At 43.8% G+C, this 25,558-nt stretch overlaps 1 protein-coding gene across 2 annotated transcripts in view; it reads left to right on the forward strand.

Moving 5' to 3' along the window:
• Positions 1 to 25,558, forward strand: part of tenm2 (teneurin transmembrane protein 2) — a 154,793-nt gene that overhangs the window by 126,786 nt on the left and 2,449 nt on the right. For both annotated transcript variants that reach the window (XM_040120615.1, XM_040120614.1), the window contains exons 11-33: positions 163 to 363; positions 2,513 to 2,698; positions 7,911 to 8,057; positions 8,296 to 8,506; positions 9,978 to 10,097; positions 11,554 to 11,815; positions 12,099 to 12,366; positions 13,615 to 13,758; positions 14,684 to 14,933; positions 15,376 to 15,396; positions 15,546 to 15,775; positions 17,064 to 17,218; positions 17,517 to 17,618; positions 17,958 to 18,131; positions 18,438 to 19,075; positions 19,414 to 19,589; positions 22,223 to 22,458; positions 22,568 to 22,864; positions 23,110 to 23,667; positions 23,817 to 24,086; positions 24,284 to 24,694; positions 24,821 to 24,931; positions 25,217 to 25,484. In XM_040120615.1, coding sequence (XP_039976549.1) covers positions 163 to 363; positions 2,513 to 2,698; positions 7,911 to 8,057; positions 8,296 to 8,506; positions 9,978 to 10,097; positions 11,554 to 11,815; positions 12,099 to 12,366; positions 13,615 to 13,758; positions 14,684 to 14,933; positions 15,376 to 15,396; positions 15,546 to 15,775; positions 17,064 to 17,218; positions 17,517 to 17,618; positions 17,958 to 18,131; positions 18,438 to 19,075; positions 19,414 to 19,589; positions 22,223 to 22,458; positions 22,568 to 22,864; positions 23,110 to 23,667; positions 23,817 to 24,086; positions 24,284 to 24,694; positions 24,821 to 24,931; positions 25,217 to 25,484 — 5,436 coding nt within the window. The remainder of the gene's footprint in view (positions 1 to 162; positions 364 to 2,512; positions 2,699 to 7,910; positions 8,058 to 8,295; positions 8,507 to 9,977; positions 10,098 to 11,553; positions 11,816 to 12,098; positions 12,367 to 13,614; positions 13,759 to 14,683; positions 14,934 to 15,375; positions 15,397 to 15,545; positions 15,776 to 17,063; positions 17,219 to 17,516; positions 17,619 to 17,957; positions 18,132 to 18,437; positions 19,076 to 19,413; positions 19,590 to 22,222; positions 22,459 to 22,567; positions 22,865 to 23,109; positions 23,668 to 23,816; positions 24,087 to 24,283; positions 24,695 to 24,820; positions 24,932 to 25,216; positions 25,485 to 25,558) is intronic.

Genomic DNA, 25,558 nt, shown 5'->3' on the forward strand with positions numbered 1-25,558 from the left:
CTTTCATTATAAAAAAAAACTCATAATATTTAATTTGCTTCTAACATCAGCTGTTGTGTTAGTCTTTGTTCATTTTGTTTTTCTCTGTGGTGTTTTTTTGTTTGTTTGTTTTTTTTTTTGGGGGGGGGGATTGCACATTGGTGCATTTCTGGTTTAATGCAGTGGATTGCCTGGATCCAACATGTTCCAACAATGGCATCTGTGTGAATGGGGAGTGCCACTGTAAGCCAGGCTGGGGAGGGCTCCACTGCGAGTTGCCCAGGGCCCAGTGCCCAGACCAGTGCCATGGCCACGGGGCCTTCATACCAGACACTGGGCTGTGCAGCTGTGACCCCAACTGGATGGGACCCGACTGCTCCATGGGTAAGTACGACTTCACAGATGGTGGTTCGCCTGTAACAGTGAAACACATGGAGCAAAGATGGAGTTTGGGGTGTCATCATGAGGAGAATAGGGCTACTGACTACCCACTGTCTAAACATATTTGGGGGTCCCCAAGGATACATGGCTAATTAGTTTACCATTTTATTTCATACTGCTTTGGTTTTCAAACTGGGCTTGGATGAAATCTACAAACCCACAAACTTGCTCAGAAATAGCATACAGCAACTGTTGTATTATCTACGCCAAACTGGAACAAGCAGAAATAAAATGCGGCAAGTTTTTTTACTGTCAATGCTATATAAAATGATCTCTTTCAGTAAACTGTCAGTGACAGTATGGTTATGACAGCTTTGTACGATTATCGGGGTAGTCCTCAAAACCCAGATTGGGCAAGGCAAGGCACTTTTATTTGAATGGCACATTTCATTATAATGGGTTTTACATAACAGCAACAACATGTGACATGTATAAAAGAATATAATAAATAAAATACAAGAAAAAATACAGCCACAATAACAAAGGAAGGGAAAAAATGGAGATTTATGAAGAAAAACCACCCACAAAAACACATAAGAAACCCCCGCACCCAGCCCACAGAAAAAAACTAAAAACACAGACCCACACACACATACAGAGCAACTGATCATAAGCTTAAAAACGCAGAAAAGAAACTTGTAATTTTGACAGATCTCAGGTCATTAGGCAATTCTAGAGAGCAAGGACAAATTAAATGCCTCCTCACCAGATCTGGATTTTATAGGTACAGTTGGAAGACCATTGCATATTGACCTGAAAGGTCTAATTGGACTGAAGTCTGCGAGTGTGTCAGAAATGCACTGGGGAGCCAAACTATTATGGGCTTTACAGATTATTATTAGAACTTTGAAGTTGATTCTGTATTGCCCTGGGAGCCAATGAAATGATTTTAGTATAGGAGAGATAATGAAATGTCAGTTCCAGATGTTTCTTCAAATCAATGACTACATGGATGTAGGAGGTGTGTTTGCATTGTGGATATTGACACTTACAGTTACCCAGAGATGGAATAAAGTCTGTATGGGGAGACAAAAGGAAACTTGAGGGTGCCTGGAGTCATTTCCTGTGCACGAGATTCATAATTCCCAGCTGCACTCCCTGGATGGAGTAAAAAAAAAAAAGATAGACAGTGCTGTAAAAGTAGCTGGGTTCATGTTTAAAAGCCTTTTATAATAAAATACTTAACTTCCACAGTTTTTTATCTCAATAAAACACAGCCATTAAGCTACTAGTGTAGCAGAGACGGCAACCTCCGCCATGCAAGCCTGAGACGCTTCCCATCTCAGGATCACAAACAGAGCGCCTGCATTTGTTATGAGAGAAGCAATGCTTGGCTTTAATAAAGACAACATTGTTCCACACTGCAGGATGCCTCAGCAAGTGTGTATCATAACATCTGTACATACTACATTCCCCGCACAGTGGGGGTCCTGAGCACATGAGCGGGATTGTCACATCTCACCACATGCACCATCGCTGCCTGCAACATCTGAGAATCACAATCAGTGACTGTAATGGAGGCTCAGGAAATAAACCCTGCCGTCACAAAACTACAATGAACACTGATTTTAACTGAAGGTGCATGGTGGAGAAATGTATTTAGTGTAAACTTGGATTTGATTGTTTTGCAGACTTGGGTGCCAGCCTTTTTTGCACTTGCCAGGGTAATGTGACATTGTTACTCACTGTCACATGGGATGAAGTCAAACATGACGCTGATTTTACGATTAGCAGGTTAAAACTGGATTAAATGGGCTTTAAAAGTGAGTTTCTTTAAGCGTCTACTTACAAATCACCATTATTTGAGTGGCATTTCATTGAATATATTTCAATGTGTAGTCAGGGACTGCTTCACTTTGAAATGTAGTCATTTTGATGCTGTTGAAACAACATATATATATATATGCAACCCAGACATATAAAGAACTCATCTAGACATCCTCTGACCTGCAAATCAGTGCTTACTGGGTGGTATGTCCATTGTGTCAGGGTGCACATATGAAAAATAGTGAGATACAAACTACAAAAAAGAACAGCAACATTTGGTTCCAGAAATGTTGTTTGTGACTCAGATTTTTCTCACTTCCTTCAGAGGTTTGCTCAGTTGACTGTGGGACCCATGGAGTGTGTATGGGCGGAGCGTGTCGCTGTGAGGAGGGCTGGACCGGCACAGGCTGTGACCAGCGTGTATGCAACCCGCTATGTATCAAACATGGAACTTGCAAGGACGGAAAGTGCCAGTGTCACCAGGGCTGGAACGGAGAGCACTGCACCATCGGTAAGCTCCTGTGTGTGTGTGCGCGCGTGTGGAGGTGTGTGTTCGATGTGTGTCTGCGTGTCAGCACGTGGGTGTGCACAGAAACACCAACACCAAGTCAGACTTAACTGGCAGCTCCTTTCCACTTTGTTAAAGGAATTTAGAATTGACAAATGGAGGGAAAAGGGAGACCTTAGGGAATTGAAGAGAGGGGTTGATGTAGGAGGTGGGTGCACAGAGAGGAGAGCAAACTTCTTAGAAGTGAGGGTGGGAGGATTACAAAAGAGCACGATTTAGCTGTTTTTAGGTTGCCTCTCAACTGAAGACCCCAGGAATCTTATTATCCATGGCCTTTGAACACCTAAGCTATGTGATGAAAGGCAAAACTCTTCACCTCACTGTGATAAGAAAAATATCTCCCTCACATTGTTTATGTATGTGTGCATGCACACAGTTGTGCTAGTGTGTGCTTGAGTGTGACTTTCTATGTCAGTCAATCACTGTCTCATATTGACATCACTGTCACTTCGGATGGATGAGTGCCAGATTCCTTTGATTCACCCACAGTGCTTGGAGACACAAAGTCTCATTTCTCTGTCAACACAAGCACTGTGACTGCAATCAGATACACACACAAGCAAACACCAAAACACACTCAAAGCAACACACATATATACGTGTACACATGTACGCCAACACATACAGTACATGTACACAGGGGAATAACAGTTTATGATCTCCCCTTTTCCCCCATCAGAAAGTAGGGCAGCTTTGACTGCAGAATCAGCCCAAGATGTGAGAGTTGTCAGGCCTTAGCTTGGCGCAAAGCACATTTCACTAGCACCAGACACTCTCAGTGTTTAGCTTATCTCAGCCTGCCTGTTGTTCATTTCAGCTCTGCATGATGTTGCTTGCATTTATTTAAAAAAAAAAAAAAATACTCTCGCCATCTCTTACCTTCTGCACATTTTCTCCCACTGCAGACCATGGGAGCATGGTTGACAAAGCAGGTACCGTATCTGACTCTGGTGTTTTGTTTTTTAGCCTGTGGTGGTAGAAGCTAGCTGCTGCATTTGTGGGTTTTGGCCTGGCTTGGCTCTGTAGACTCTGTGGTGCTATCTGTCCGTAGATTAGGGTGCCAGCCTCAATGATAACTCCCGACATGTAGTGCACTACCATTTACAGCAGTGCACTACAGCAGGGGTTAGCTGTCATTGAGCCTAGATGTGTTGTGGGGTACCGTAGAGCCTAGTTTGGTATCAGCAGTGTTGAGGGGCTGTGCTGTGAATGTGTGGATGTGCATGCGTGTTCTTCTCTATATTTCTAATGTGGAAACACAAACACATAACTCTGCTCAGGTATTCTAGCCATGTACTGCGTAAACACAGCTGTTTCACACGAGGAGAAACTGATGAAAGCCGTAAAGAACTTTTGAGGTAATTGGTGAATTTCATAGGCCACTGATGCGAGACCTTAATGTGGTGTAAAAAAAAATACAGAGTTGTTGAGTGTGTGTGTGTTTACATATGGGTATTTGTGGCAACAGTCCCGGCCATGATAGAGTGGCTAATAAATTTATTTTGTGAGCATGTGTGTGCGTGTGTGCGATTGTGCGTGTATGACTCAGCGAGCATACAGTATTAATTCCAGATTTTCTATTTTTTCATCAAACCCATCCCCACCAGCCCAGGCCGAGAAAAAAAAAACAATCAGATCACACAAAGATAAACAGAATCATGGATAAGGGTTAAGACATCGGTGTAAACAGAGAAGGGTGCATGTCTAGGGTGAGTTGTCTCACATGCACAACAGGAATGTTTAATAGATAGCCCCATAGCTGAACCTCTGTCAGGTTACACAGAGCGGCACAGATTGCCTGACAGTACAGGTCCCTGGAGCACCGTTGAGAGTGTCCTCTCACCCTCTGCGCTTAATGGAATAGTTCTCATTGTTTTATGAAGAGCGAGCCAAGAGAAAAGTAAATCGCAGGGTTAAAGAGAGAGCTAGAGACAGCGAGGGGAGAATAAAGAAGAACAGATGGAGCCATAGAGGAAGCAGAGACACAGGTGAAAGAACATGCGGGGTAAAGCAATCATTGTAATTTCTAAGGTAGCTTATTAAGAACAGGAGTAGATGAGTGGAGGTTGATCTGAGAAAGTGCAGAGTTATCTGGTCCATCTATAAGCAGTGGTCTTGGATTTATAGCTGTGACCTTTACTTTATGACCTTTAGTGCAGACAGAGCTGGAAACAGGATGAATTGGGAGAATGGTGGAACTTTTAAGCACAATGTCTTGACTTAGTTTCATTTATATACTTTGTCCTTATTCTTTCTGTCTCTCTATCTCTGTCTGTCACATTCTCTTTCTCATTCGTTCCCCGGAGTCTTACACAGTATCTTTCTCTATCCAGACATATACCCCAACACCCACCCAGCCACACACGCACCACACAACAGTGTGTATGCTGACCCATAACCCAAGGCAATTTCTTCTCCTTTTTAAGGGGATTTCATCAGAGTCCAACTACATTAATGGGGAGGGTGGACTTAATAGTTTCTGAAATCCCACTTTATTCTAGTTAGTATGAGGGGGTATTGACTGGACCCTAGCATTAAAGAGAGAGGAGCCTCATGCCGGTTTGCCCAGGCAAGCCGATCAATGCCCACTATGGATTGTCCTGTTCTGGTGCTTCATAAGTATTTGGCTGCTTTAAATGGCAACTCCATTTAACAGGCAATCACTGCTAACTGCCTTTGTTCCCTGAGCTCAATACTTGGGGACAATCTATTCCAGCCTGACTGTTAATACACTGTTATGAGCAGTCCCTTGATGCAGAAAACGGTAATAATTAAAGATAAAAACCTTTGATTTGAATCCTCTTGTTGAGCTGAAAAACTTGGTTAAGCTTCTCTGCCCCCCCCACACACACACACACACACACACACACACACACACACATACACACACTCTTCCTGTGAGTTCAAACAAGATCGCACACGGTCTTTCTCAAAGTCCTCTGCTGACTTTCTCTCATTGCCTGGTGCTTGAGACATACGATAAAATGCCAATCAGGGTGAAATGCCTGTTAATTTAGCGACTGCCATGGTTTAGATTGCACTATTTGTATTCATAATGCATGGTTTTATTGATGCAGCGATTTGTTAGAGGGCAAAGTACTACAGTGCAACTTGAGTGAAAATATGTTCATTAATCTACTGAGCAGGACTCAATGAAAAGCATTTCATATTCATAATCTCTTGCTGGGTTATTTTGTCCTCCCTCCCTCTGTACTACCGAGTGGGAAATGTCAGGTCATATCTCTAGGGTGCGTCGTGCTGGGTGTGTTTCTGACGAAGTGCCTTTGCTTGCATGCTCTTATTGTTTTATCAGTCAACCCTGTCTTTGCCCCCACCTCCTGTGGGTAGACTTAAGAGTGTCGCATCCCGTTCCCTCATTTATTGAAGAGAAAATCACTGTGACAAGTTTGTTTGGGTCTCTTTGTGCTTCTGGTGAAAACATTGTCATTGTGTGTCATCATGCATTTTTTCCCTCTCCCTGATAGATTATAATGTGGCAAACACATGATCTTGTGTCAGAGCTAGAAAGGTGTTATTTAGAGTAATACAGCAAAATGGTAAGACAGGGTAGGAGTTAAAGGCCTTTTTGAAAAAGACATTGATGGGTAACATTGTCTAACCATGGATGCTAATTATCAAATGGAATATGTAAAAATGTCACAGTTAGCTTTCAGAAAGAAAGCTATTTCTTGTCATTTATCGGATGTTCTTGTTTGGACCCAATTTAGTGAAGTTATTCTAATATAGGAGTAACTGTAAAAGGAATAGCTTGACAATTTGGGAAATGTGCTTTCTAGTTGAGATTTAGACAAGAGATCGATACCACTGTCATATATGTCCATTCAATATGCAGCTGGAGCCAGCAGCCGGTTAGCTTAGCTTAGCACAGAGACTTGAAAAAGGGGGAAACAGCTAGCCCAGCTCTGTCTGAAATGTAAAAACAAGTTATAGTCTTATGGGGAGTTATTTGTCTTGGCCGGGCACAATAATTTCCTCGGGTCTATTTTGGTTGCCTGATAACCTCGAAGGTGACAACAAAACTCAAGGAAGTCACGGTTCTCGCCCAAGAAATATTCCCATACACAACCCCTACTAAAACCACAAAACTTACGATTTCGCAGATCCGTTTTTGTGTAGATTAAACAAACGAGATAGAGCCTGTTAATTAGTGAGCTTCAGAGGTGCTGCCAGGTGTATTTTATCAGGACGGAGGCAAGCTATCTGTTTCCCCCTGTTTCCAGCCTGTATGCTAAGCTAAGCTAACTGACTACTGGCTTCAACTTCATATTGAGTGGTATCAATCTTCTCATCTAACTCTTGACATAAAAGCAAATAAACATATTTCCCAAAATGTTGAACTATTCCTTTAAATATTCTCTACTATTCCAAGCAACCAAAAGTTACTAGATAATGTTACTTTGAAAAAATGGTACTGCCCTGTTTAATTGCAAATTTCCTCATCCAGACTGCCTTAAAATGTCTGCTTTTCTCTGCCTTAAAGTCACTCTTAAGTTGAGGGTGTCCTTGCTTTGCTAGTTATAGAACTTACTTGGCTCCAGGGCCATAGATTCTGGTAGGACTTTTTGCATGAGCTTAAGTGAAGGTTTATTAGTTCATAGACACACATACACTAACACACACTCCGTTGAACATGATCTCATTCTCTCATGAAAAAGCATTACTGTCAGGCCATCAGAATCCCATTACCTACACTGAATCATGAGTGAGAGAGAGAGAGACTGCAAAAAAGAGAGAGAGAAAGAGAGGGAGAGAGAGTGATGATCGGCTGGGCCTCTATCAAGTAAGTGAATCAAGTCATCTATCCACTTCTGTCCACACATGCACACACACGTTAGGAGCCATCCCACAGGTGTAAAAACATACAGATGGGAAAGTGTGCATGAAAACTGACTGGCTGGATTAAATTGATTCTTGAACAATCAATACCTACAGTATGCTACTGTATGCTTATTAAACTGAGTGAGACTCATTGGTCAATCATAACCATATGAGCATGTGTGTGTGTATGCGAATGTGTGTGCTCCTCTGTATATGAAGATTAAACAAACAAGAATCACCCTTCCTTCATCTCTCCCCTTTTCCTTCTTCCTTACCTCCCTCCCCCCTCTCTCCTCCTGTCCTCTCCTCTCCGCAGACGGCTGTCCTAACTTGTGTAACGGGAACGGCCAGTGCACCATGGGGCAGCAGAGCTGGCACTGTGAATGTCAGACAGGCTGGAGGGGCCCTGGCTGCAGTGTTGCCATGGAGACCTCCTGCGCTGACAACAAGGACAACGAAGGAGGTGAATTGGGGGGAGCGGAAGGATATTTGGGGAAAATTAAGAATTAAAAGAAGAAATAGAATTAAGATTGAGGTCTCGTGAGAGGAGCCCTCAGTGGCAAAATTAAACTTGCCTTTGTGAAAGAAACAAAGCTTATCAAAATTTTACATCAAGAATGGAAGAAGCAGGGGTAGCTATTTTGCATTCCTCACTGCTCCTATACCACTGCCTCATCATTGCTCTTTCCCTCCTCTATCAGATGGACTAACAGACTGCATGGACCCAGACTGCTGCATCCAGAGTCCCTGTCAGAACAGTCCGCTGTGCCGCGGCTCCCGCGACCCTCTACAAGTCATCCAGCACAGCCCCATGTCCCAGCCCCATGTCCGCTCTTTCTACGACCGGGTCAAAATGCTTGTGGGCCGGGACAGTACCCACATCATCCCTGGGGAAAGCCCGTTCAACTCCAGGTATGGCAGGAAACACGCGAACAAAGGCATATACAGTAATAAGGCACTATTAATATCCATGCCACCAGTGGTATCCTAGACAACCAGAGACATAGTGTATACATAACATCAGACCATAACCTGAAAGAGCCTGACAAAAATTCCCACAGACTTCAAAGTTCTACGTTACAACGTTTCAAAATAAAAGCATCAAACTTTCAACTACTGATAGTGTTCTCGCTACTCTGATAGGTATCTGATACATGTAGTATAGTCATGAAATTGCCTTAAAAATGCAGTGAAGTGGCATTTAAACCATCTTTAGCTTACTTAAGACGAGAACAAGGAAGAAATTAATCATTTAGATTGAAACCACACACAATTGGACATGTAAATAAAATTTAGCCAACTAATATTTAAACACATACCTCTGCCCCATGGTATTTTTCCGTTTTATATGATGGGAAGGGTTAGCTAGTCGCCACAAATCACATTTTATTAGATAAATGTACATATATATCCATATGTGCAAGATGAGTCATCAAAAATATTTTAGCATTCACATGAAGAGAAAAGAGAGGGTTTTTGATATATGGACACTCAAAAATGCTTTTTTGGACATATCTGACATGTATCAAAAATAGTGATTTTCGTCATCTAGAGGCAGAGTACATTTTTTTTCATTGTGTTTGCCAGTAACATTAAAAAAATGTTTGTACACATGCCTGTCAGATTGCATGATACTGATTAATACTTTGACGTTTCTCAGAAGGTTTGACATTTATGTGAATAAATGCATACCGTAAAAAATATCCTAAATTTACATCACAAATATCAAACAGTCTTAAAATTGCTTCACAGAGCCAGCCAAGACCTTAACAAATCCCACTACCAAAGGAAGACCAAGCCAAGAGTCCCCCACAGCTTTAGTAGAGCTGCGCTGATTCTCATCCAAGTGGTGATACTCTGAAACGTTTAGATATTATTCTTTGTGTATCTCACACCAACACACGCACACTTGTCTTACATTAGTTGTGAGGACACTCATTGACAATACGCACTCCCTTGCCCCTTTACTAAACTAAACCTAATTCTAACTTTAACCCCAAAACCAAGCCTTAACCCTCAAACAGCCCTTCGAAGGTGTGTCAGAAAGAACTCGCCCAAATGGCCTCAATTCCAAGGCCTAAAATTCAAACTGGTCCTCAGAAAGATATAAGTACAAGTACACACTGCCATGCACACATTTCCATCTACATTGTCATGGTTGTCATGGTTTGTTTACATGATTGACGTAAGCTAATCTAGATGGTGTGGGTTGCTGATTGTTTCTAATTAATGAGTGGTACAAGAGCAGGGCATTAAATTAATGGGCAAATTGGATGATTGAAAGATGGAGAGATTAATCAAACCAGATGATTGATGGTTAGGAAGATTGGGCTGATAGATTGACTATCATTCCCTCACTCTTGTCTCTTCTGTCTTCTTCCAGTTTGGCATCTCTAATCCGGGGTCAAGTGTTGACTACAGATGGAACCCCTCTGGTGGGGGTAAACGTGTCTTTTGTCAACTACCCTCACTACGGATACACGCTGACACGGCAGGATGGAATGTATGTACAACAGCTACCCCGCACGCTTTGCTGAGACTCTGAAACTACCTCACCACTTAGGTTGTATTATTAGACTACATTAGATTACATCAGATATCATTAGATTAGATTAGATTAGGAAATTTTAATTATCCCAAGAGGAAACTAGGCTGTTGAAGCCATAAATAATTTGATACAGCAAAGAAAGGGGATTTCAAATAAGAGCATAGTAAATTTATTTAACACAACTAAGAATTAAAACTACAATTTTCATCAGTGATAACTGAAATGACAACAAATTTACATTACAACGAAAACAATGGAGAAATGTGCAAGGAAGTGTGAAAACAGTATACATAATGCAGTATTATTGGAAATAAGGTTTGTTTTTTTTATAAATGATAGTATCTTATGTCGGGTTATATAATTTTACATACTGTAGTGCAACAGTAGAAGTTTTACTCAAAATAAACATGTGAAATCAAAAATAATGGCCATCAAAGAAACTTTGAAAGCAAAAAAAACCTTGAAAACTGTAGTTTTAAACACCATTATCCTTTGCTTTAGTTACTACTTTTCAAACTATTTGGTTAACCCTCCTCATATGTCTTTCTATTTCTTCTTCAGGACTTACAGCTTGCAGGGAGTTTTAGGCTGCTTTAATTTGACTCTTCTGTCCAATTCTCCTCTCTACAAGTTATATTGAATTTAAGTCTGGCTGACATCCGTAACATGTTATTCCAAAAATTGATTCGTTGGTTCTTCAGACTGACCTCTGCTCATTAAATGTGCAGTTTCTGTGTTTCCTGTCTCAGGTTCTTTAAACACTCTTCGCCTCCGCTTATCAGTGGTTTCTTTGCAGCATTTTCTTCCAGTTAGGCCAAGCTGACGCTGAAACATCTGAACTTCTGGTAACATTTAATTGACCTTGTATTTCAGGGGCTGTTACTCGGCAGTTTCACAGACTTGTGGACGTGATATGATGTCCATGCCTGACCTTGTGTAGTTTTGATGAGTGTTCTTTTCTTTCAGTTGTTAGAGGCTCTTGGCCAGAGCACTTATAAATCTCTGGCCATTTGTCATAAGAAATTTGAATGTACATATACTAATCATTAACCCACAGCTGTTAATCATAATTTGGTGGCAAAGGGCTAAAGGAGAACATCTGCTGTAATAAAATCCCTTCGATGCTGAAACCAGTGTTCTAACATTGTGATATTCATGTTTCAGACTTTTAACTCTTGTCTAGACCGACTGTCTACTGTCTACACAAATTTGTTGTAAAAGTCTACTGTACCGAAATATTGAAACATTTATTCCAGGTGTTTTTGTTGTTCAATTATTTCTAGAGCAGTGGAGTAATATTGAGTTAAAACAGGAGAGACACTGACAGAGTATGCGTCCCAATAACAGTCCATCCACCACAGCACTCCCCATTTGTACCTCATTACCATCCTCTTCTCACGAACCTCTCCAGGTTTGACCTGATAGCTAACGGTGGTGCATCACTGACTCTGCGGTTCGAGCGTGCCCCCTTCCTGAGCCAGGAGCGGACCGTGTGGCTGCCCTGGAGCCAATTTTATGCTATGGACACTCTGGTGCTTAAGACAGAAGAGAACACGATCCCGGGCTGTGACCTGAGTGGCTTCGTCAGGCCTGACCCTCTTGTGATTGCATCCCCTCTCTCCTCCTTCTTCAGCTCCAAGCCAGGGGAGAAACCCATCATTCCGGAGACACAGGTGCAGTACCACTGACCTCTGGCAGCCGGTTAATCTTCCTTCTGGTTCCCCTCACTCTCTTCCCACTCTCCTGTATGCCTGTCTCTTGTAGATCTCTTTATCCTTTCGCTTCCATAGCTTTTCCCCCATATGTTCACTCTTTCTCTATTTCTTTATTGCTTTCATTGTTTTTTCCCCCTTTTTTGTCCTTCAGCCGTCAGAGGAAGTGTGACCCCCATTACTCCCTCACTCTCTAATCCCCCCTAATCCCTCTCTCCTGTCATCTCCTCTCTTTTTCTTCCAGGTGCTGCATGAGCAGATCGAGGTGCCTGGCACAAGCCTAAAGCTGTGCTACTTAAGCTCCAGGACACAGGGTTACCGCTCCCTGCTCAAGGTGACCATGACTCCAGCCGTGGTGTCTATGGGCCTGCTGAAGGTTCACCTGATGGTTGCAGTGGAGGGCCACCTCTTCCAGAAGTGGTTCCACGCCTCACCCAATTTGGCCTACACCTACATCTGGGATAAGACCGATGCATATGGGCAGAGGGTCTACGGGCTTTCTGAAGCTGTTGGTGAGTAGAAGGGATGGATGGAGGAGAAGCTCTGTTGCAAGGGATGGGCCTTTTTTTTTCCCAGCCCTGCACTCACTGAATAGATAAAAAACTTTACCAGTAAGGCAGTACTGGCTCTGACAGAAGGAGAGAGTTCTAATTAGGAGGCTTGAAGGAGAGATAATACACCAGAAACCCAGCCTCCATCCACTACACAGTATAGTCACAGTTAAGTGCCTTTTTCCCCTGACGTCTATTTTTCATTGAGGCCGCGTGTGGTTCAGTCAGCCAGCTGTAACTGTGGTGAAGGGTTATTAGCCATCGGGGTGAGTTAGCAGTTAGCTACTGGAGCAGCAAGCAGGAGTCCAGGGGAGCCTCAGTGCTATTACATTCTGCTGTCACAGTCGCTCACAGATGCTGTCAGCCAAACACTGCTGTCAGGCCACAGATGCAGTGGACATCTGGGGCTTTAGTGAGGACTCAAATCATGAGGGGCATATGGTTTGTGAAATTTCATTCACTCAAAGACCCTGAAGTTCCCTGGAGTAACTGTAATTTTACACTTCTCAAAGAAAATAAAGCATATACATTGTTTACAATTAGGTTACGTTTTGCTAACCGTGGATACAGATGCAGGTATACAACATTACTGTTTGCGGTGAAGGTGAAAAGGTGCTGGCGATAGCACTCTCACTGTGACTCAAGTGGGAGTTGACGTGTTAACACACGTCTCCTTTTGACAGGTAGGTACACAAAGGTATACACATGCATGCTCACATGCAGTATATACATACATATGCATGCAAACAAACTCAAAAGTAGTATCCTCCTCACGTTAACTCATTTTCCCTACTTGTACTTTTATCCAAATCTACTCAGACTCTGTCAGCACATGTGCATGATTGTGACATAATGTTTCCACCAGCAGAGTTTTCAGCAAGGCAACCTGTGTGGCCTGTAGATTTAAAGGCCCATCACGCAATCTGTCCAATTAACAAGGTTTTTAATTGATTTAGCGGCATGTGAGAGTGTTAGTTGGGTGTGAGTGCAGGGTTTGGTGCAGGTGCTAACTAGCTTCTCTGTGTATCACACGTCTCCCAATTTAAATGAACTTGGGAGGTTATAACTGTTCTGATGAAGTTTTTCATAGCCTCTCTTCCTCTGTTCTTTCTTTCATGTTTTTGTGTTTCGACGTCTTTTCTTCATCCTTTCTTTCTGTGTCCCATCTCTTTTTTTCTATTTCTCCGTTCCTCCTACCCTCTCCTATAGTATCAGTGGGCTATGAGTATGAGTCCTGTGCCAGTCTTATCCTCTGGGAGAAGAGGACGGTCATTCTGCAAGGCTATGAACTGGATCCCACCAATCTGGGGGGCTGGTCACTCAACAAGCACCATATACTGAACACACGCAGTGGTACGTATATGTACACCCTGATATTTGCACAAAAATAAGCATAGACTTTTCCAGCATTTCCCTTTTTTTCTTCTAGTTTATATTTAGCTATAGTTCCCGTGTGTAGCAGGTTTAGAGTACTGTATATCTCACTAAACTTGCTATTATCTTGGGGAGGGTGTAGAACACACCATGATTCCTGACGTTCACATTGAGTTGCCAGGCACCTCTTTTTAACCTGTCAGGGAGGATTTTCACAGGAAGAGTTTGTGTTCTCTCACCTAGTTAGACTCCAGCATCCACGCACACCTACTGAGTGAACATGTACACCGACCAATCAGGAGAGGCTACTAGATCAGAGGCAGGGGGCCTGGGAGTGGGGGGCGGCAGCACCTTTTCCATAAACTGATTCAGGATCTCCATGGCAGTGGGCGAGTGGGAGTTATTCTTGTTGCATCATCTACTATACCATTATCTACACTCTGCAGTAATGCTAAAAAGCATGGAAAAATAAATGGGCTGATGCACTGGTGTTCACCTGCTGTGATAATCAATGTACTAATGGAATGGACAGAACTGAAGAACCAGTGGTGTTAGAGGTATTTTTAGAGTGGGGGAATGTAGCCAAACCTCCCTTGTCCTCACCACCGGATGTTAGGCTGCTGTGAAGTGGAGGTAGTTTTCCTGAGAATGATGCAATGATACACGGTTCAGCAAAATGATTAATGTTATGACTGGCTGTACAGAATTTCATGTTAATTCATCCAATGGCTGTTGAAATATTTAAGACTTGACCAAAGTAGCGGACGGCATTAATATGGCTAAAAAACAGTTAATAGTAAAAACACCAGCTTTTATCACTAACTCAGAATCTTATCAAAATCCTCTTAATGAAATAATAATCCCTAATCTACCTATGTCTCTCTCCATCCTCTCTCCTGTACAGGCATCCTTCACAAGGGCAGCGGTGAAAACATCTTTGTGACAGAGCAGCCCCCTGTAATCACCAGCATCATGGGAAATGGCCGAAGGCGCAGTATCTCCTGCCCCAGCTGTAACGGCCTCGCAGATGGCAACAAGCTGCTGGCACCGGTCGCCCTGGCAATGGGCATAGATGGCAGCCTCTATGTTGGGGACCTCAACTTTGTACGCAGGGTCTACCCGTCTATGAACACAACTGGCATCCTGGAATTAAGGTAAAACCTAAAAACCCCAAATCAGTTATCGAAAGGAAAGTTAAAAAAAAAAGATCAATTGGATAGCAGATTGGGATTTGGAGGGGTTTTTTTTGATGTTGCGGGAAAAATACTGATAGATACAAGAAGGGCTGGTTAGATTAATGTAAGGTGGCGGAAGAAGAAGCTGGGGGGAGGACTTGATGCTTTCAGTACATACAACATGTAGGATTGTATCCTCCCTAGAAACAGAAAGAATAAGATGAGAAACAGGGGATGGCCAGATTGAAGCAGAATTATTCACTTTACTAGATACCATTTCTCCAGGGTGTTTTTAGCCATGTTTAAATTTTGCTGTTCACACGACAGCCAGCTTTACGTTGCTCTCTTTAGGTTGCTCTCTATAGACTGTGTGAATTAACATTTGTTTTGTTGTGCTTTGATCTGGCTTTCTCCCTTGAAGGAACAAAGATTTCAGACACAGGTAAGATCCTTATAATATACGATAAATTAAAAGTTTTTGGTGCACATTCCAGCACCAAAAGAAAAAGTACTTGAAACCATCTTCACTGAAAGTATTAAATCAAACTATTCACTGGCAAAATAATAGTCACTTTTTTTCTGTCACCTCAGTAATAACCCAACCCATAAGTACTTCCTGGCTGTCGATCCAGTATCTGGGGCATTGTTCATCTCGGATACCAACTCCCGACGAATTTATCGCGTTCGGTCATTAACGGGAGGCCGGCTGCTGTCAGACAATGCAGAGGTGGTGGCTGGGACAGGGGAACAGTGCCTACCCTTTGATGAACGATGTGGCGATGGCGGCAAAGCCACTGAGGCTACACTTATGAGCCCCAAAGGTGAGTATCTTTCGGTTTTGTACTGTCGTTTTTGGAAAAAACAAGACATTTAAAGATATTGCCTTGGGTGGCAAGAATGTTTAGGGCCAGTAACTTACGTATTATTCTAGGTCATTCTTTCGATTTTTATGTGCAAATGATTAATGAAAATGAACCTTGTGTTTTTATCTTTTTGAATGCTTTTTCTCAGGCAGAGGCATTTAGATCAAGATTAATAGCTCTGCACACAAGATATTTAAACTGAGGGCCCCTTAAATCTTCCCTGATCAGAATATTGTATTTTTATTTTTTTTTTCATACTGCGCCCAATCTAGTGACTCAACTAAAGCAGGACAGAGACAGAAGGAGGTTATAAACCAGGTTAATGTTAAACTTATTAATGGAATTATTTTTGTCGATCATTGGATCTTAGAACATTGTGACACCAAACTGTCAAGGATGTCACACTGTCACATATCCTGTCAGTGGCACAAGTGTGCGTACATGTGGCACTGCAGATGTTAGTATATACAGTATGTGTGTGTGTGTGTGTGTGTTGTGGCTGTTTCGACAGAAGATGGGAGAGATACAGTGGGGTGAAGTCTGAGCCACTGACTCCTTCTTACCTGTCACAGGCAAAGTCAGCCAGAGCACGTCAGCCTTCCCTCTCTCTGCCTTTTTCCTCCCTGTCTTTCTCTCCCTATCTCTCCCTATGTCTCTCTTTCTCTTCTCTTTCCCTCACTGTCATTTACCCCGTGCCCTTTGCTGTATCCTCCATCTGCTGTGTATCTCGGTGCATCTAGAAGTTATTTTGGGGGCACAGTTGCCGTGAACAAACACGCCTGTCTGAATGCCTACTGTCTGTTAGACCAACAAGGCTGACACTGCACCACAGGTAAACAATAAAAAAGAGAAAGGTAGAAACAAAAGAAAAGTAGAAAGGTGGGGGCGAAAAAAGAAAAAAGAAAGCAGTGAGGGGGAATCAAGGAAGGAAGTAGCATGCGACAGATCACTTGCCTTTATAAAGAATCTGCTTGCAGTCTAAAACTGCCCTCTGGGAGGAGCATGAGCTGGGCTCCGCATCCCGATGACTCATCCCAAAACTAACACTTCTTTAACACTTCAGTGCTCATTCCATCACTTTGTTCCCTCTCATTCCATGAAGCATTGAGCAATTCAGCTGTCAGGGCTGCTATCTGTTTTCAGCCGGTGGAGAGAGTGAAGTTTAATTGACTTAAAATGTCTATGGGTTGCCTGCAGCGTTTGAGTTATGAGTCGTCACTCCTGCTGTTCATCTCAACTTTGACAGGTATCGCCGTGGATAAAAATGGACTGATGTACTTTGTGGATGCCACCATGATCCGTAAGGTGGACCAGAATGGCATCATCTCCACTCTGCTGGGGGCCAACGATCTGACCGCCATACGGCCACTGAGCTGTGACACAAGCATGGATGTCAGCCAGGTATGACGGTTAGGGGGACGTACAGAAGAGATGAGAGGTGATGGCACAATAGATGATGATCTAACAGCCCTGTAAATGCTGAGCTATGAGGACTGTGAGGAAGCGAGCCAACCAGGAGGTCAGGGAGAGACTGATTTAGGGAGGGATTAAAGAGTCCATTGACAAATGAATAAATCAAAAGAGAATGAGGACTGCGGTCACTTAAAACAATGAAGAAGACACTTGTCTGAACCTTGGCGTCCTTTCAAAACGCCTCCCTCAGCATAGATATTGTATAACTTCTGTTTCTGCCTACCAGGTGCGTCTTGAGTGGCCCACGGACTTAGCAGTGAACCCCATGGACAACTCTCTCTATGTCTTGGAAAACAATGTCATCCTTCGCATCACTGAGAACCACCAGGTCTGTACCACAAGGCTGGATCACCACTGCGAACCCCCTTTGAGTGGACACTCACTATAGGGCTTTGACAGGATTTAGTCCCAATTAAGCTTTCTCTAGCCAATTTATAATATCTAAGTAAGAGTTCAAATTCTACCATAGTTTCCCAGGTTTTGCAGTGGTGGCAACATTAGTGATTAATTAACTCTTAGAATTTTCTACTTTCTGAAATTTTACTTCATTATGGAAAGTTGAATCTGTACTGTTTCAATAGAAAACCGCTGCTCACATCCCCACGTTTTTGTGGGATTATCATACTTGTTCGATCATAGATGTAACATTTCTCATTGTTGCCTACAGGTGAGCATCATAGCAGGTCGGCCCATGCATTGTCAAGTGCCAGGCATTGACTACAGCCTCAGTAAGTTGGCTATCCATGCTGCCCTGGAGAGCGCCACAGCCATTGCCCTGTCCCACACTGGCATCCTCTACATCGCTGAGACAGATGAGAAAAAGATCAACCGCGTCAGACAGGTACAAGATGGAGAAGTAACGTACACGCTTCTTTAGCTGTCTGGTTGTTTTAGAATGACTTTGGCAGACTAAAGTTATTTTCTTGGCTACCAAAACGGACTGCACAGCTGGTCGGGCTGTGTGGGTGTTTTTTCAGATATTCTGTGATTGTTTCAAATCCCCATACTCTCACTCTGATAACTGGTAACTCAAAACTAATTTTGCTTTTGGTAATACATTTTCTTTCATTGAGTAGTGACTTTTTTTTCCAGTGTCATCAATAACCAGCTCTCCTCTTCCACTTTCTGTCCTTGCGTTTTTTTTTAGGTGAGCACTAATGGAGAAATCTCTCTCCTGGCTGGTGCTGCCTCTGACTGCGACTGCAAAAATGACGTCAACTGCAACTGCTTCTACGGTGATGACGGCTACGCCCCCGACGCTGGCTTGAACTCCCCCACCTCCTTGGCTGTATCCCCCGATGGGACGCTCTTCATTGCAGACCTCAACAACATACGAATCAGAGCTGTGCGAGCCAATCGGCCCGGCCCTGCCGTATCAAGCGTGGGCTATGGGGGACTTGCGCAGTATGAGGTCGCGTCACCGAGGGAACAGGAGCTGTATGTCTTCAATGGGGAGGGGCTTCATATCCAGACAATTAGCCTAGTGACTGGGGAGCCTCTTTACAATTTCACCTATGGCCCTGATGGAGAGCTAGCCATGCTGGTGGACAACTGCAACAATACAGTTAAAGTGAGGAGGGACGGTTTGGGCCAGGGAGGAGGAGCTGGCCTGCTCAGACTGGTGCTGCTGCCCGAGAACCAAGTAGTGACTCTGGGACTGGACCCCACGGGGGGGCTGCGTAGTGTGTCAGCCCTGGGCCAGGAGCTGGCTCTGATGGGCTACAGTGGCAACACAGGCCTCCTGGCCACCAAAGCAGATGAGACTGGATGGACTACGTTTTACCAGTAAGTGACAGAGGGCGAGGTGTCTGAGTGTGTTTGTACATCTCCAGCATTTTTCTGTCTATCTGAAATACAAAATGAAGTTTTGTGGGCTTTATGTTCATTAAGTTCTACTGCAATTCCCAATAATCAGTGCGCCGAGCGCAGCGTACTCCTGCCCCCCAGTGTCAGCTTTTAGAATGACAGCCAATTTCTAAACTATGACCCGTTACGTGCCTCTCCGCCGGTGGTTTTCTGTGTGTCCGAGCGGGCGCACATACGCTCCAACGTACATGCGGTACAGGCATGAGCGTGTCCTTCCCTTGTCGGCCGCCCTCACTGCGATCTGCCATCTCTCCCAGGTACGACAGCGAGGGACGGCTGACCAATGTGACATACCCCACGGGCATGGTGACGAGTCTCCACCGCGAAATCGAGCGCTCCATCAACATCGACATCGAGAGCTCCAGCAGAGACGACGATGTGACTGTCATCACCAACCTGTCCTCTGTGGAGGCGTCGTACACCGTGGTGCAAGGTACGGACCCAGCACATGCGAGGCGCGCAGTGGAAAATGAACTGGCCGGTTTTTTTTTTTTTTAAGTGATCGTGGAATCGCAGCGTGTTGAAGGTGGTAAAATGCCGAGGTAAAGTCATAAGCATAAAGGCGGTAGAAACGAAAATTTGATACAAATGAGGTTCATTCATGATATTTTGAGTAGATAAAGAGCCAAAAAAAAAAAAAAGTTAAAATGGGTCTTTTTATATGGCATCCAAGCCTTGATGAGATACACCACTTTATCTTAGTATTCAAAAGCAGAGGTGCCCTCTGTGATGGTGAATATGCGCCAGCCTGCCGACTCTAATTGAAAGTCTTATAATTTTCACTCAGTTATGTGCATGCTCCAGAAGATTATTTTCCATCCCTACCCACAACCAGCCCTCTCTCGCTCCCTCTCATGGAATTAAATTACCAATATATAGTTGTTAATCCCAGCTGGGATCATCCTGCTTTTGAATATCATCACAGCAAAATTCATTAACTCATGTAGAGTGAATCCTCCTCATCCCTCAAGCTTTCCCCTCACAAACACACACACACACACACACACACACACACTGACATACAAATACAGCTCTCAACCACTTCCCATGATCCCCGAGCTTATTCGGTCTGTTTAGAGAGGAAGAAGAGGGAGAGTAATTGTGTCCTTTCTCTTGACCAGCGCAAGTGGTGTGACAGAAGTATGAATGCAGACTGTGGGCTATATACTGTGGGTCTGAAGGCCTCCGAGAGAATAAGTTGTAGATGTATTCAGTGATCCACCTGGGTTGCAAGAGGAGAAGGGGGAGCATTGTTCACAGAGCTGTATGTCATTTAAGGTTTCCACCAGGCTGTGTAGGTTTCCGCACAGTTCTCTGCTGACATACTCACTTAGCCATCTCCCTCTATTTCCGCTCTTTCTCGCTCTCTTCATTAACTCCTGCATGGTGCATTCTCCTTGGCCCTCAAGCTCTCATTTCACTCTCTCTCCTTCCCTCTCCCTTGCCTCTGTTTTATTACAAGATTGTTCAGACAGAGAGAGCAGAGAAGATTTATCTAAAGGCTGTTGCTGCCAAGTCAATGAAAAAAGCTTCACATGTCCGTTTGAGGCATTGTTAAAATGTGCCTGGAGCTTTATTACAAATTGGCCTTATGGATTACTGTCATTTATGGTGGGGCTTCAAAGGGAGACACCGTCTGATCCCCTCACCTTTTGTAAATGAAATAAAAAAAGCTCCCCCCTCTGAATCTGCGAGATATTTCTGAGCTGAAAACAACTTTATCGCACTTTCGATCACTTCACTGTGATCAAGACGCCTGTTTTCAGACATCAGAGGAAAAATGTAGCCTCAGCATTAGACATGGGCTTATCTGTTTCCATTCTTGTGTTTGAGCATGATTCATTAAATTGTAGCGATAGAGAGATTGTGGAGAGATGTTAGTTTAGCCTGGCTATTTTTATCAAGAAGATTTTTGAGTTTTTAAGAATAGCAATCAGGTCCATAAATATTTTGTGGACATGATTCAGTTCTCACTGCCATGAGCCACCTGGTTTATGACTGGAATATCCCATTTTCCAATAAATTTATGTATGTGGGCAAAAGAGGGTGTACCTGCGACTTCACAAACATGCCCATTCAATTTAATTTCCTCGTATCATTGACTGCTTTCCTACAACACTGGCGTTCTATCAGATGCTGGTAGGCATGTTGACAGAAGTGGCTATTCCATCAGATTGGCTTTGGTTGTCTCTTATTGGCTGGTTGGGTTTAAACTGTGAGTCTGTGTGGTAAAGGCTAGAGTAAACATCTACGTCTGTCAACATTGCCTTTATGCCAGCGCTGTCCTTAGCCGCAGTTTGTCAGGTCTCAGAATTAGGGGCTGAATCAAAAAAAGCTTATGTAATTTTCCCCTGACCTCAATGGAAAATGATGTGAGGTTGAATAAATCTATGAAGTACAAATCATGCAACATTAAGAAAAAAGAGCCTCAGCTCTAAGAAGTTTTGACTGAATCTAAATTAGGCCACAGAACAATGTGATGTCAGTGAGAAAGACAAAAACTTTTTTTATCTTTTAAATATAACCACATAAGCAAAGAAATGAATTGTGGGGTGGTACGATCTAATTTTTCTGGAAAGGATGGTCCTGTGTATCCTAGGCTAAAAGGACATGGAAATGAAAAGCACTCAGCCTTTTCTTCCAGATCTACAAATTAGTATTATTGTTTCTTTTCAATCTCATCAAGTCATTTTTTTCTCAACAAAAGAGACAATATCCATGTCCCTGTACCCAACGTACGTAGCCTCCTTATCAAACCCATGCCCCCACCCAGCTTTTATAATCGTTTCTGTCACATGGATGCCTCCAGGTCACTTAACTTTGCAAGGAACCTTCCTTATAAAGAATACTTTTATATGGTAATGGATTTTTTAAATTGAGAGACCACTGAGGCAGTCTTTTTTCTTGACTGTCTGACCCCAATCAAACACTTCCAGTTATAGATTTGCCGGGGTTTGGGTCTGAGAGTCCCCCTGAAGTAGGCAGGATTTGAATACAGAGACTAGAAATTCCCTCGTCTTCTTGCCTTGCCTATCTTACAGTATATTTATTTGTCTCCAACTACAGACCAGGTGAGGAACAGCTATCAGTTGTGCAACAACGGGACGCTGAGAGTGATGTACGCCAATGGAATGGGCATCAGCTTTCACACAGAGCCCCACATACTGGCAGGTTCTGTTAGCCCTACAATTGGTCGGAGGAACATCACCCTGCCAACAGACAACGGCCTCAATTCCATTGAGTGGCGTCTGCGCAAGGAGCAGACCAAGGGAAAGGTCACTGTTTTTGGCAGGAAGCTAAGAGTGAGTTGTTTTTATGGAGTCTGAGATGGCCTTGTTTACATCTAGATATTTACCTCATCTTCGATCTTTGCATTAAAATCTAACTCAGAAATATTTTCCTTTTCTTTAGGCTCATGGGCGCAACCTCCTCTCCATTGACTTTGACCGCAACACGCGCACAGAGAAGATTTACGATGATCACCGCAAGTTCACCCTGCGCATCATGTACGACGCTCAGGGCCGCCCGGCTATGTGGTTGCCCAGCAGCAGTCTGGCAGTGGTAAATGTGTCCTATTCCACCACTGGACAGCTTGTTGGCCTGCAGAGGGGGAGCATGAGTGAGAGGACCGAGTTTGACCCCCAGGGACGCATCCTGTCTCGTTCTTTTGTGGACGGGAAGGTGTGGAGCTACAGCTACCTTGACAAAGTAAGTACATTTATCTCTAATGTTGTCAGCTAAGAGTCAAACCTTCCCATAGAAAGGCAATAGCAAGAAAGAATAGTCATTTGGATTGCAGAATTGAGTGAAAAAATACATCATTTCCACGGTTATGAAGATTCAAATTTGTCAGCTGAAAGAAAATTACTCCTGGTGCTATTTCACAGGAGGCAAGTCAGCCCTTGATAATGCTATTATATTAATCCGTATTTTGCCTCCCTCTCTTTTTCCAGTCCATGGTGCTGCTCCTTCAGAGCCAAAGACAGTATGTCTTTGAGTTTGACGCCTCAGGTCGGGTCACAGCTGTCACCATGCCCAGTGTGGCACGCCACACCATGTTCACACACGTGTCAGTCGGGTACATCCGCAACACCTACAACCCCCCAGAGAGCAACGCCTCCATAATCCATGACTTCAGTGAGGATGGCAGACCCCAGGCCACGCATTACCTAGGCACTGGCCGCCGTGTTCTCTACAAGTATGGCAAGCTGGCAAAACTGTCAGAGATCGTGTACGACAGCACTGCCGTCACTTTCGGTTATGATGAGACGGCTGGTGTGCTGAAGATGGTCAATCTGCAGAGTGGGGGCTTCTCGTGCACCATTCGCTACCGTAAAATGGGCCCGCTGATTGACAAGCAGATCTACCGCTTCAGTGAGGAGGGAATGGTCAATGCAAGGTTTGACTACACCTACCATGACAACAGCTTCCGTATCGCCAGCATGAAGCCAGTCATCAGCGAGACGCCACTGCCTGTTGACCTCTACAGATACGATGAGATCTCTGGAAAGGTGCAAAAATTTGGTTCAAATCTACACTGTCTTTCTGAGCAATTACGTACAAAGTTCTTTATCTTACAAAACAAACTATGTCTTCAATGTACCTTCTTTGGCTGTCAGAGGACTCACCTTTTCTCTAAACCTTTCCTTCCCTCCTATAGGTGGAGCACTTTGGAAAGTTTGGGGTCATTTACTACGACATTAATCAGATCATCACCACAGCCGTTATGACACTGAGTAAGCATTTCGACACCCACGGCCGCATCAAGGAGGTCCAGTACGAGATATTCCGTTCACTCATGTACTGGATGACGGTGCAGTATGACAGCATGGGACGGGTGGTGAAGAGAGAGCTCAAAATCGGGCCCTATGCCAACACCACTCAATACCGCTATGATTACGACGGAGACGGACAGCTCAGTGGTGTCAAGGTGAATACCCTGTGTGGAAAGAGTGACATTTTAGCCACTGTCTTATCTTTAGAACCAGAAGTGTCAATTACCCTTAATTTGATCCACGAACTGCAATCTGTCACTGACTCTGACCTTTTGTTGTCAGGGCTCAGTTATGGTTCTAAAAGAGGTAAATCTAGTTATATCCCATTTATAAGTCTCGTTGTTTTATACAGGTGAATGACTGGTCTACTTGGCGCTACAGCTACGACCTTAACGGTAACCTCCATCTGCTGAATCCCGGGAACAGTGCCCGGATCTTGCCACTTCGCTATGATCTCAGAGACCGCATCACACGCCTGGGAGATGTCCAGTACCGCCTGGATGAAGATGGCTTCCTCAGCCAGCGTGGCTCAGACATCTTTGACTACAACTCCAAAGGTCAGCTACTGCGGGCGTACAATCGAGGTCCTGGTAGCTGGAGTGTTGTGTATCATTACGACGGGCTGGGCCGCAGGGTGTCCACAAGGAACAGCCTGGGACAGCATCTTCAGTTCTTCTATGCTGACCTCAACCACCCAACCAGGGTCACACACATCTTCAACCACTCCAGCTCAGATATCTCGTCGCTCTACTATGACCTACAGGTAGGCGTGGGCAGACAGAGATGTGCCATATCCATGAATATTCTGTCCTTACATTTCAAAATACTTTCAAACATTATCCCGAAACACAATATAAATGTGCTGCATTTTTGACTGCCTCATGATCAGGGCCACTTGTTTGCCATGGAGGTGAGCAGTGGGGAGGAATACTACATAGCTTCTGACAACACTGGCACACCACTGGCTGTCTTCAGCAGCAATGGACAGATGATCAAACAGGTAATACAAAAAGTAGCCTTGAATCTCTTTATTTGCAATAAATTACAGCTACACAAATTGTTTTGTTGCTCCTTTTCGACCAATAAACAAGTAAAATCTGCAAAAAGAAATCTGCACATGGAGTAGGCATCTGGCATCTGCCATGCCCTAAGTGTCCTTGTATGAGACCAAATCCTTATTAGCTCCAGGGATGCTGTTCTGTAACTCACCCCATGTTGTGAACTTTACATCAGAGGAAGCTCTAAGAATCATCAAAATCAAACTGAGTTTGTCTGTGTCACCCAGGTGCAGTATACAGCCTATGGAGAAGTGTACCTGGACTCTAACCCAGAGTTCCAGCTGGTGGTGGGTTTCCACGGTGGCCTCTACGACCCCTTGACTAAGCTGGTTCACTTCACACAGCGGGACTATGATGTCTTGGCTGGACGCTGGACCTCACCTGACTACAGTATCTGGCCCAAGATAGGGAAGGATCCCTCTCCATTTAATCTGTACATGTTCAAGAACAACAACCCCCTCAGTGACATGCTGGATGTCAAGAACTATGTCACAGGTAAAGGACAAATACGTATTAATGGTGAAAATGCTGAATGTTGTTGAATGTTGAAATGAAATGAATGTTAGATC

Source organism: Xiphias gladius, chromosome 23 (genome assembly GCF_016859285.1).
Source record: "Xiphias gladius isolate SHS-SW01 ecotype Sanya breed wild chromosome 23, ASM1685928v1, whole genome shotgun sequence".
NCBI classification, from domain to species: Eukaryota; Metazoa; Chordata; class Actinopteri; order Istiophoriformes; family Xiphiidae; genus Xiphias; species Xiphias gladius.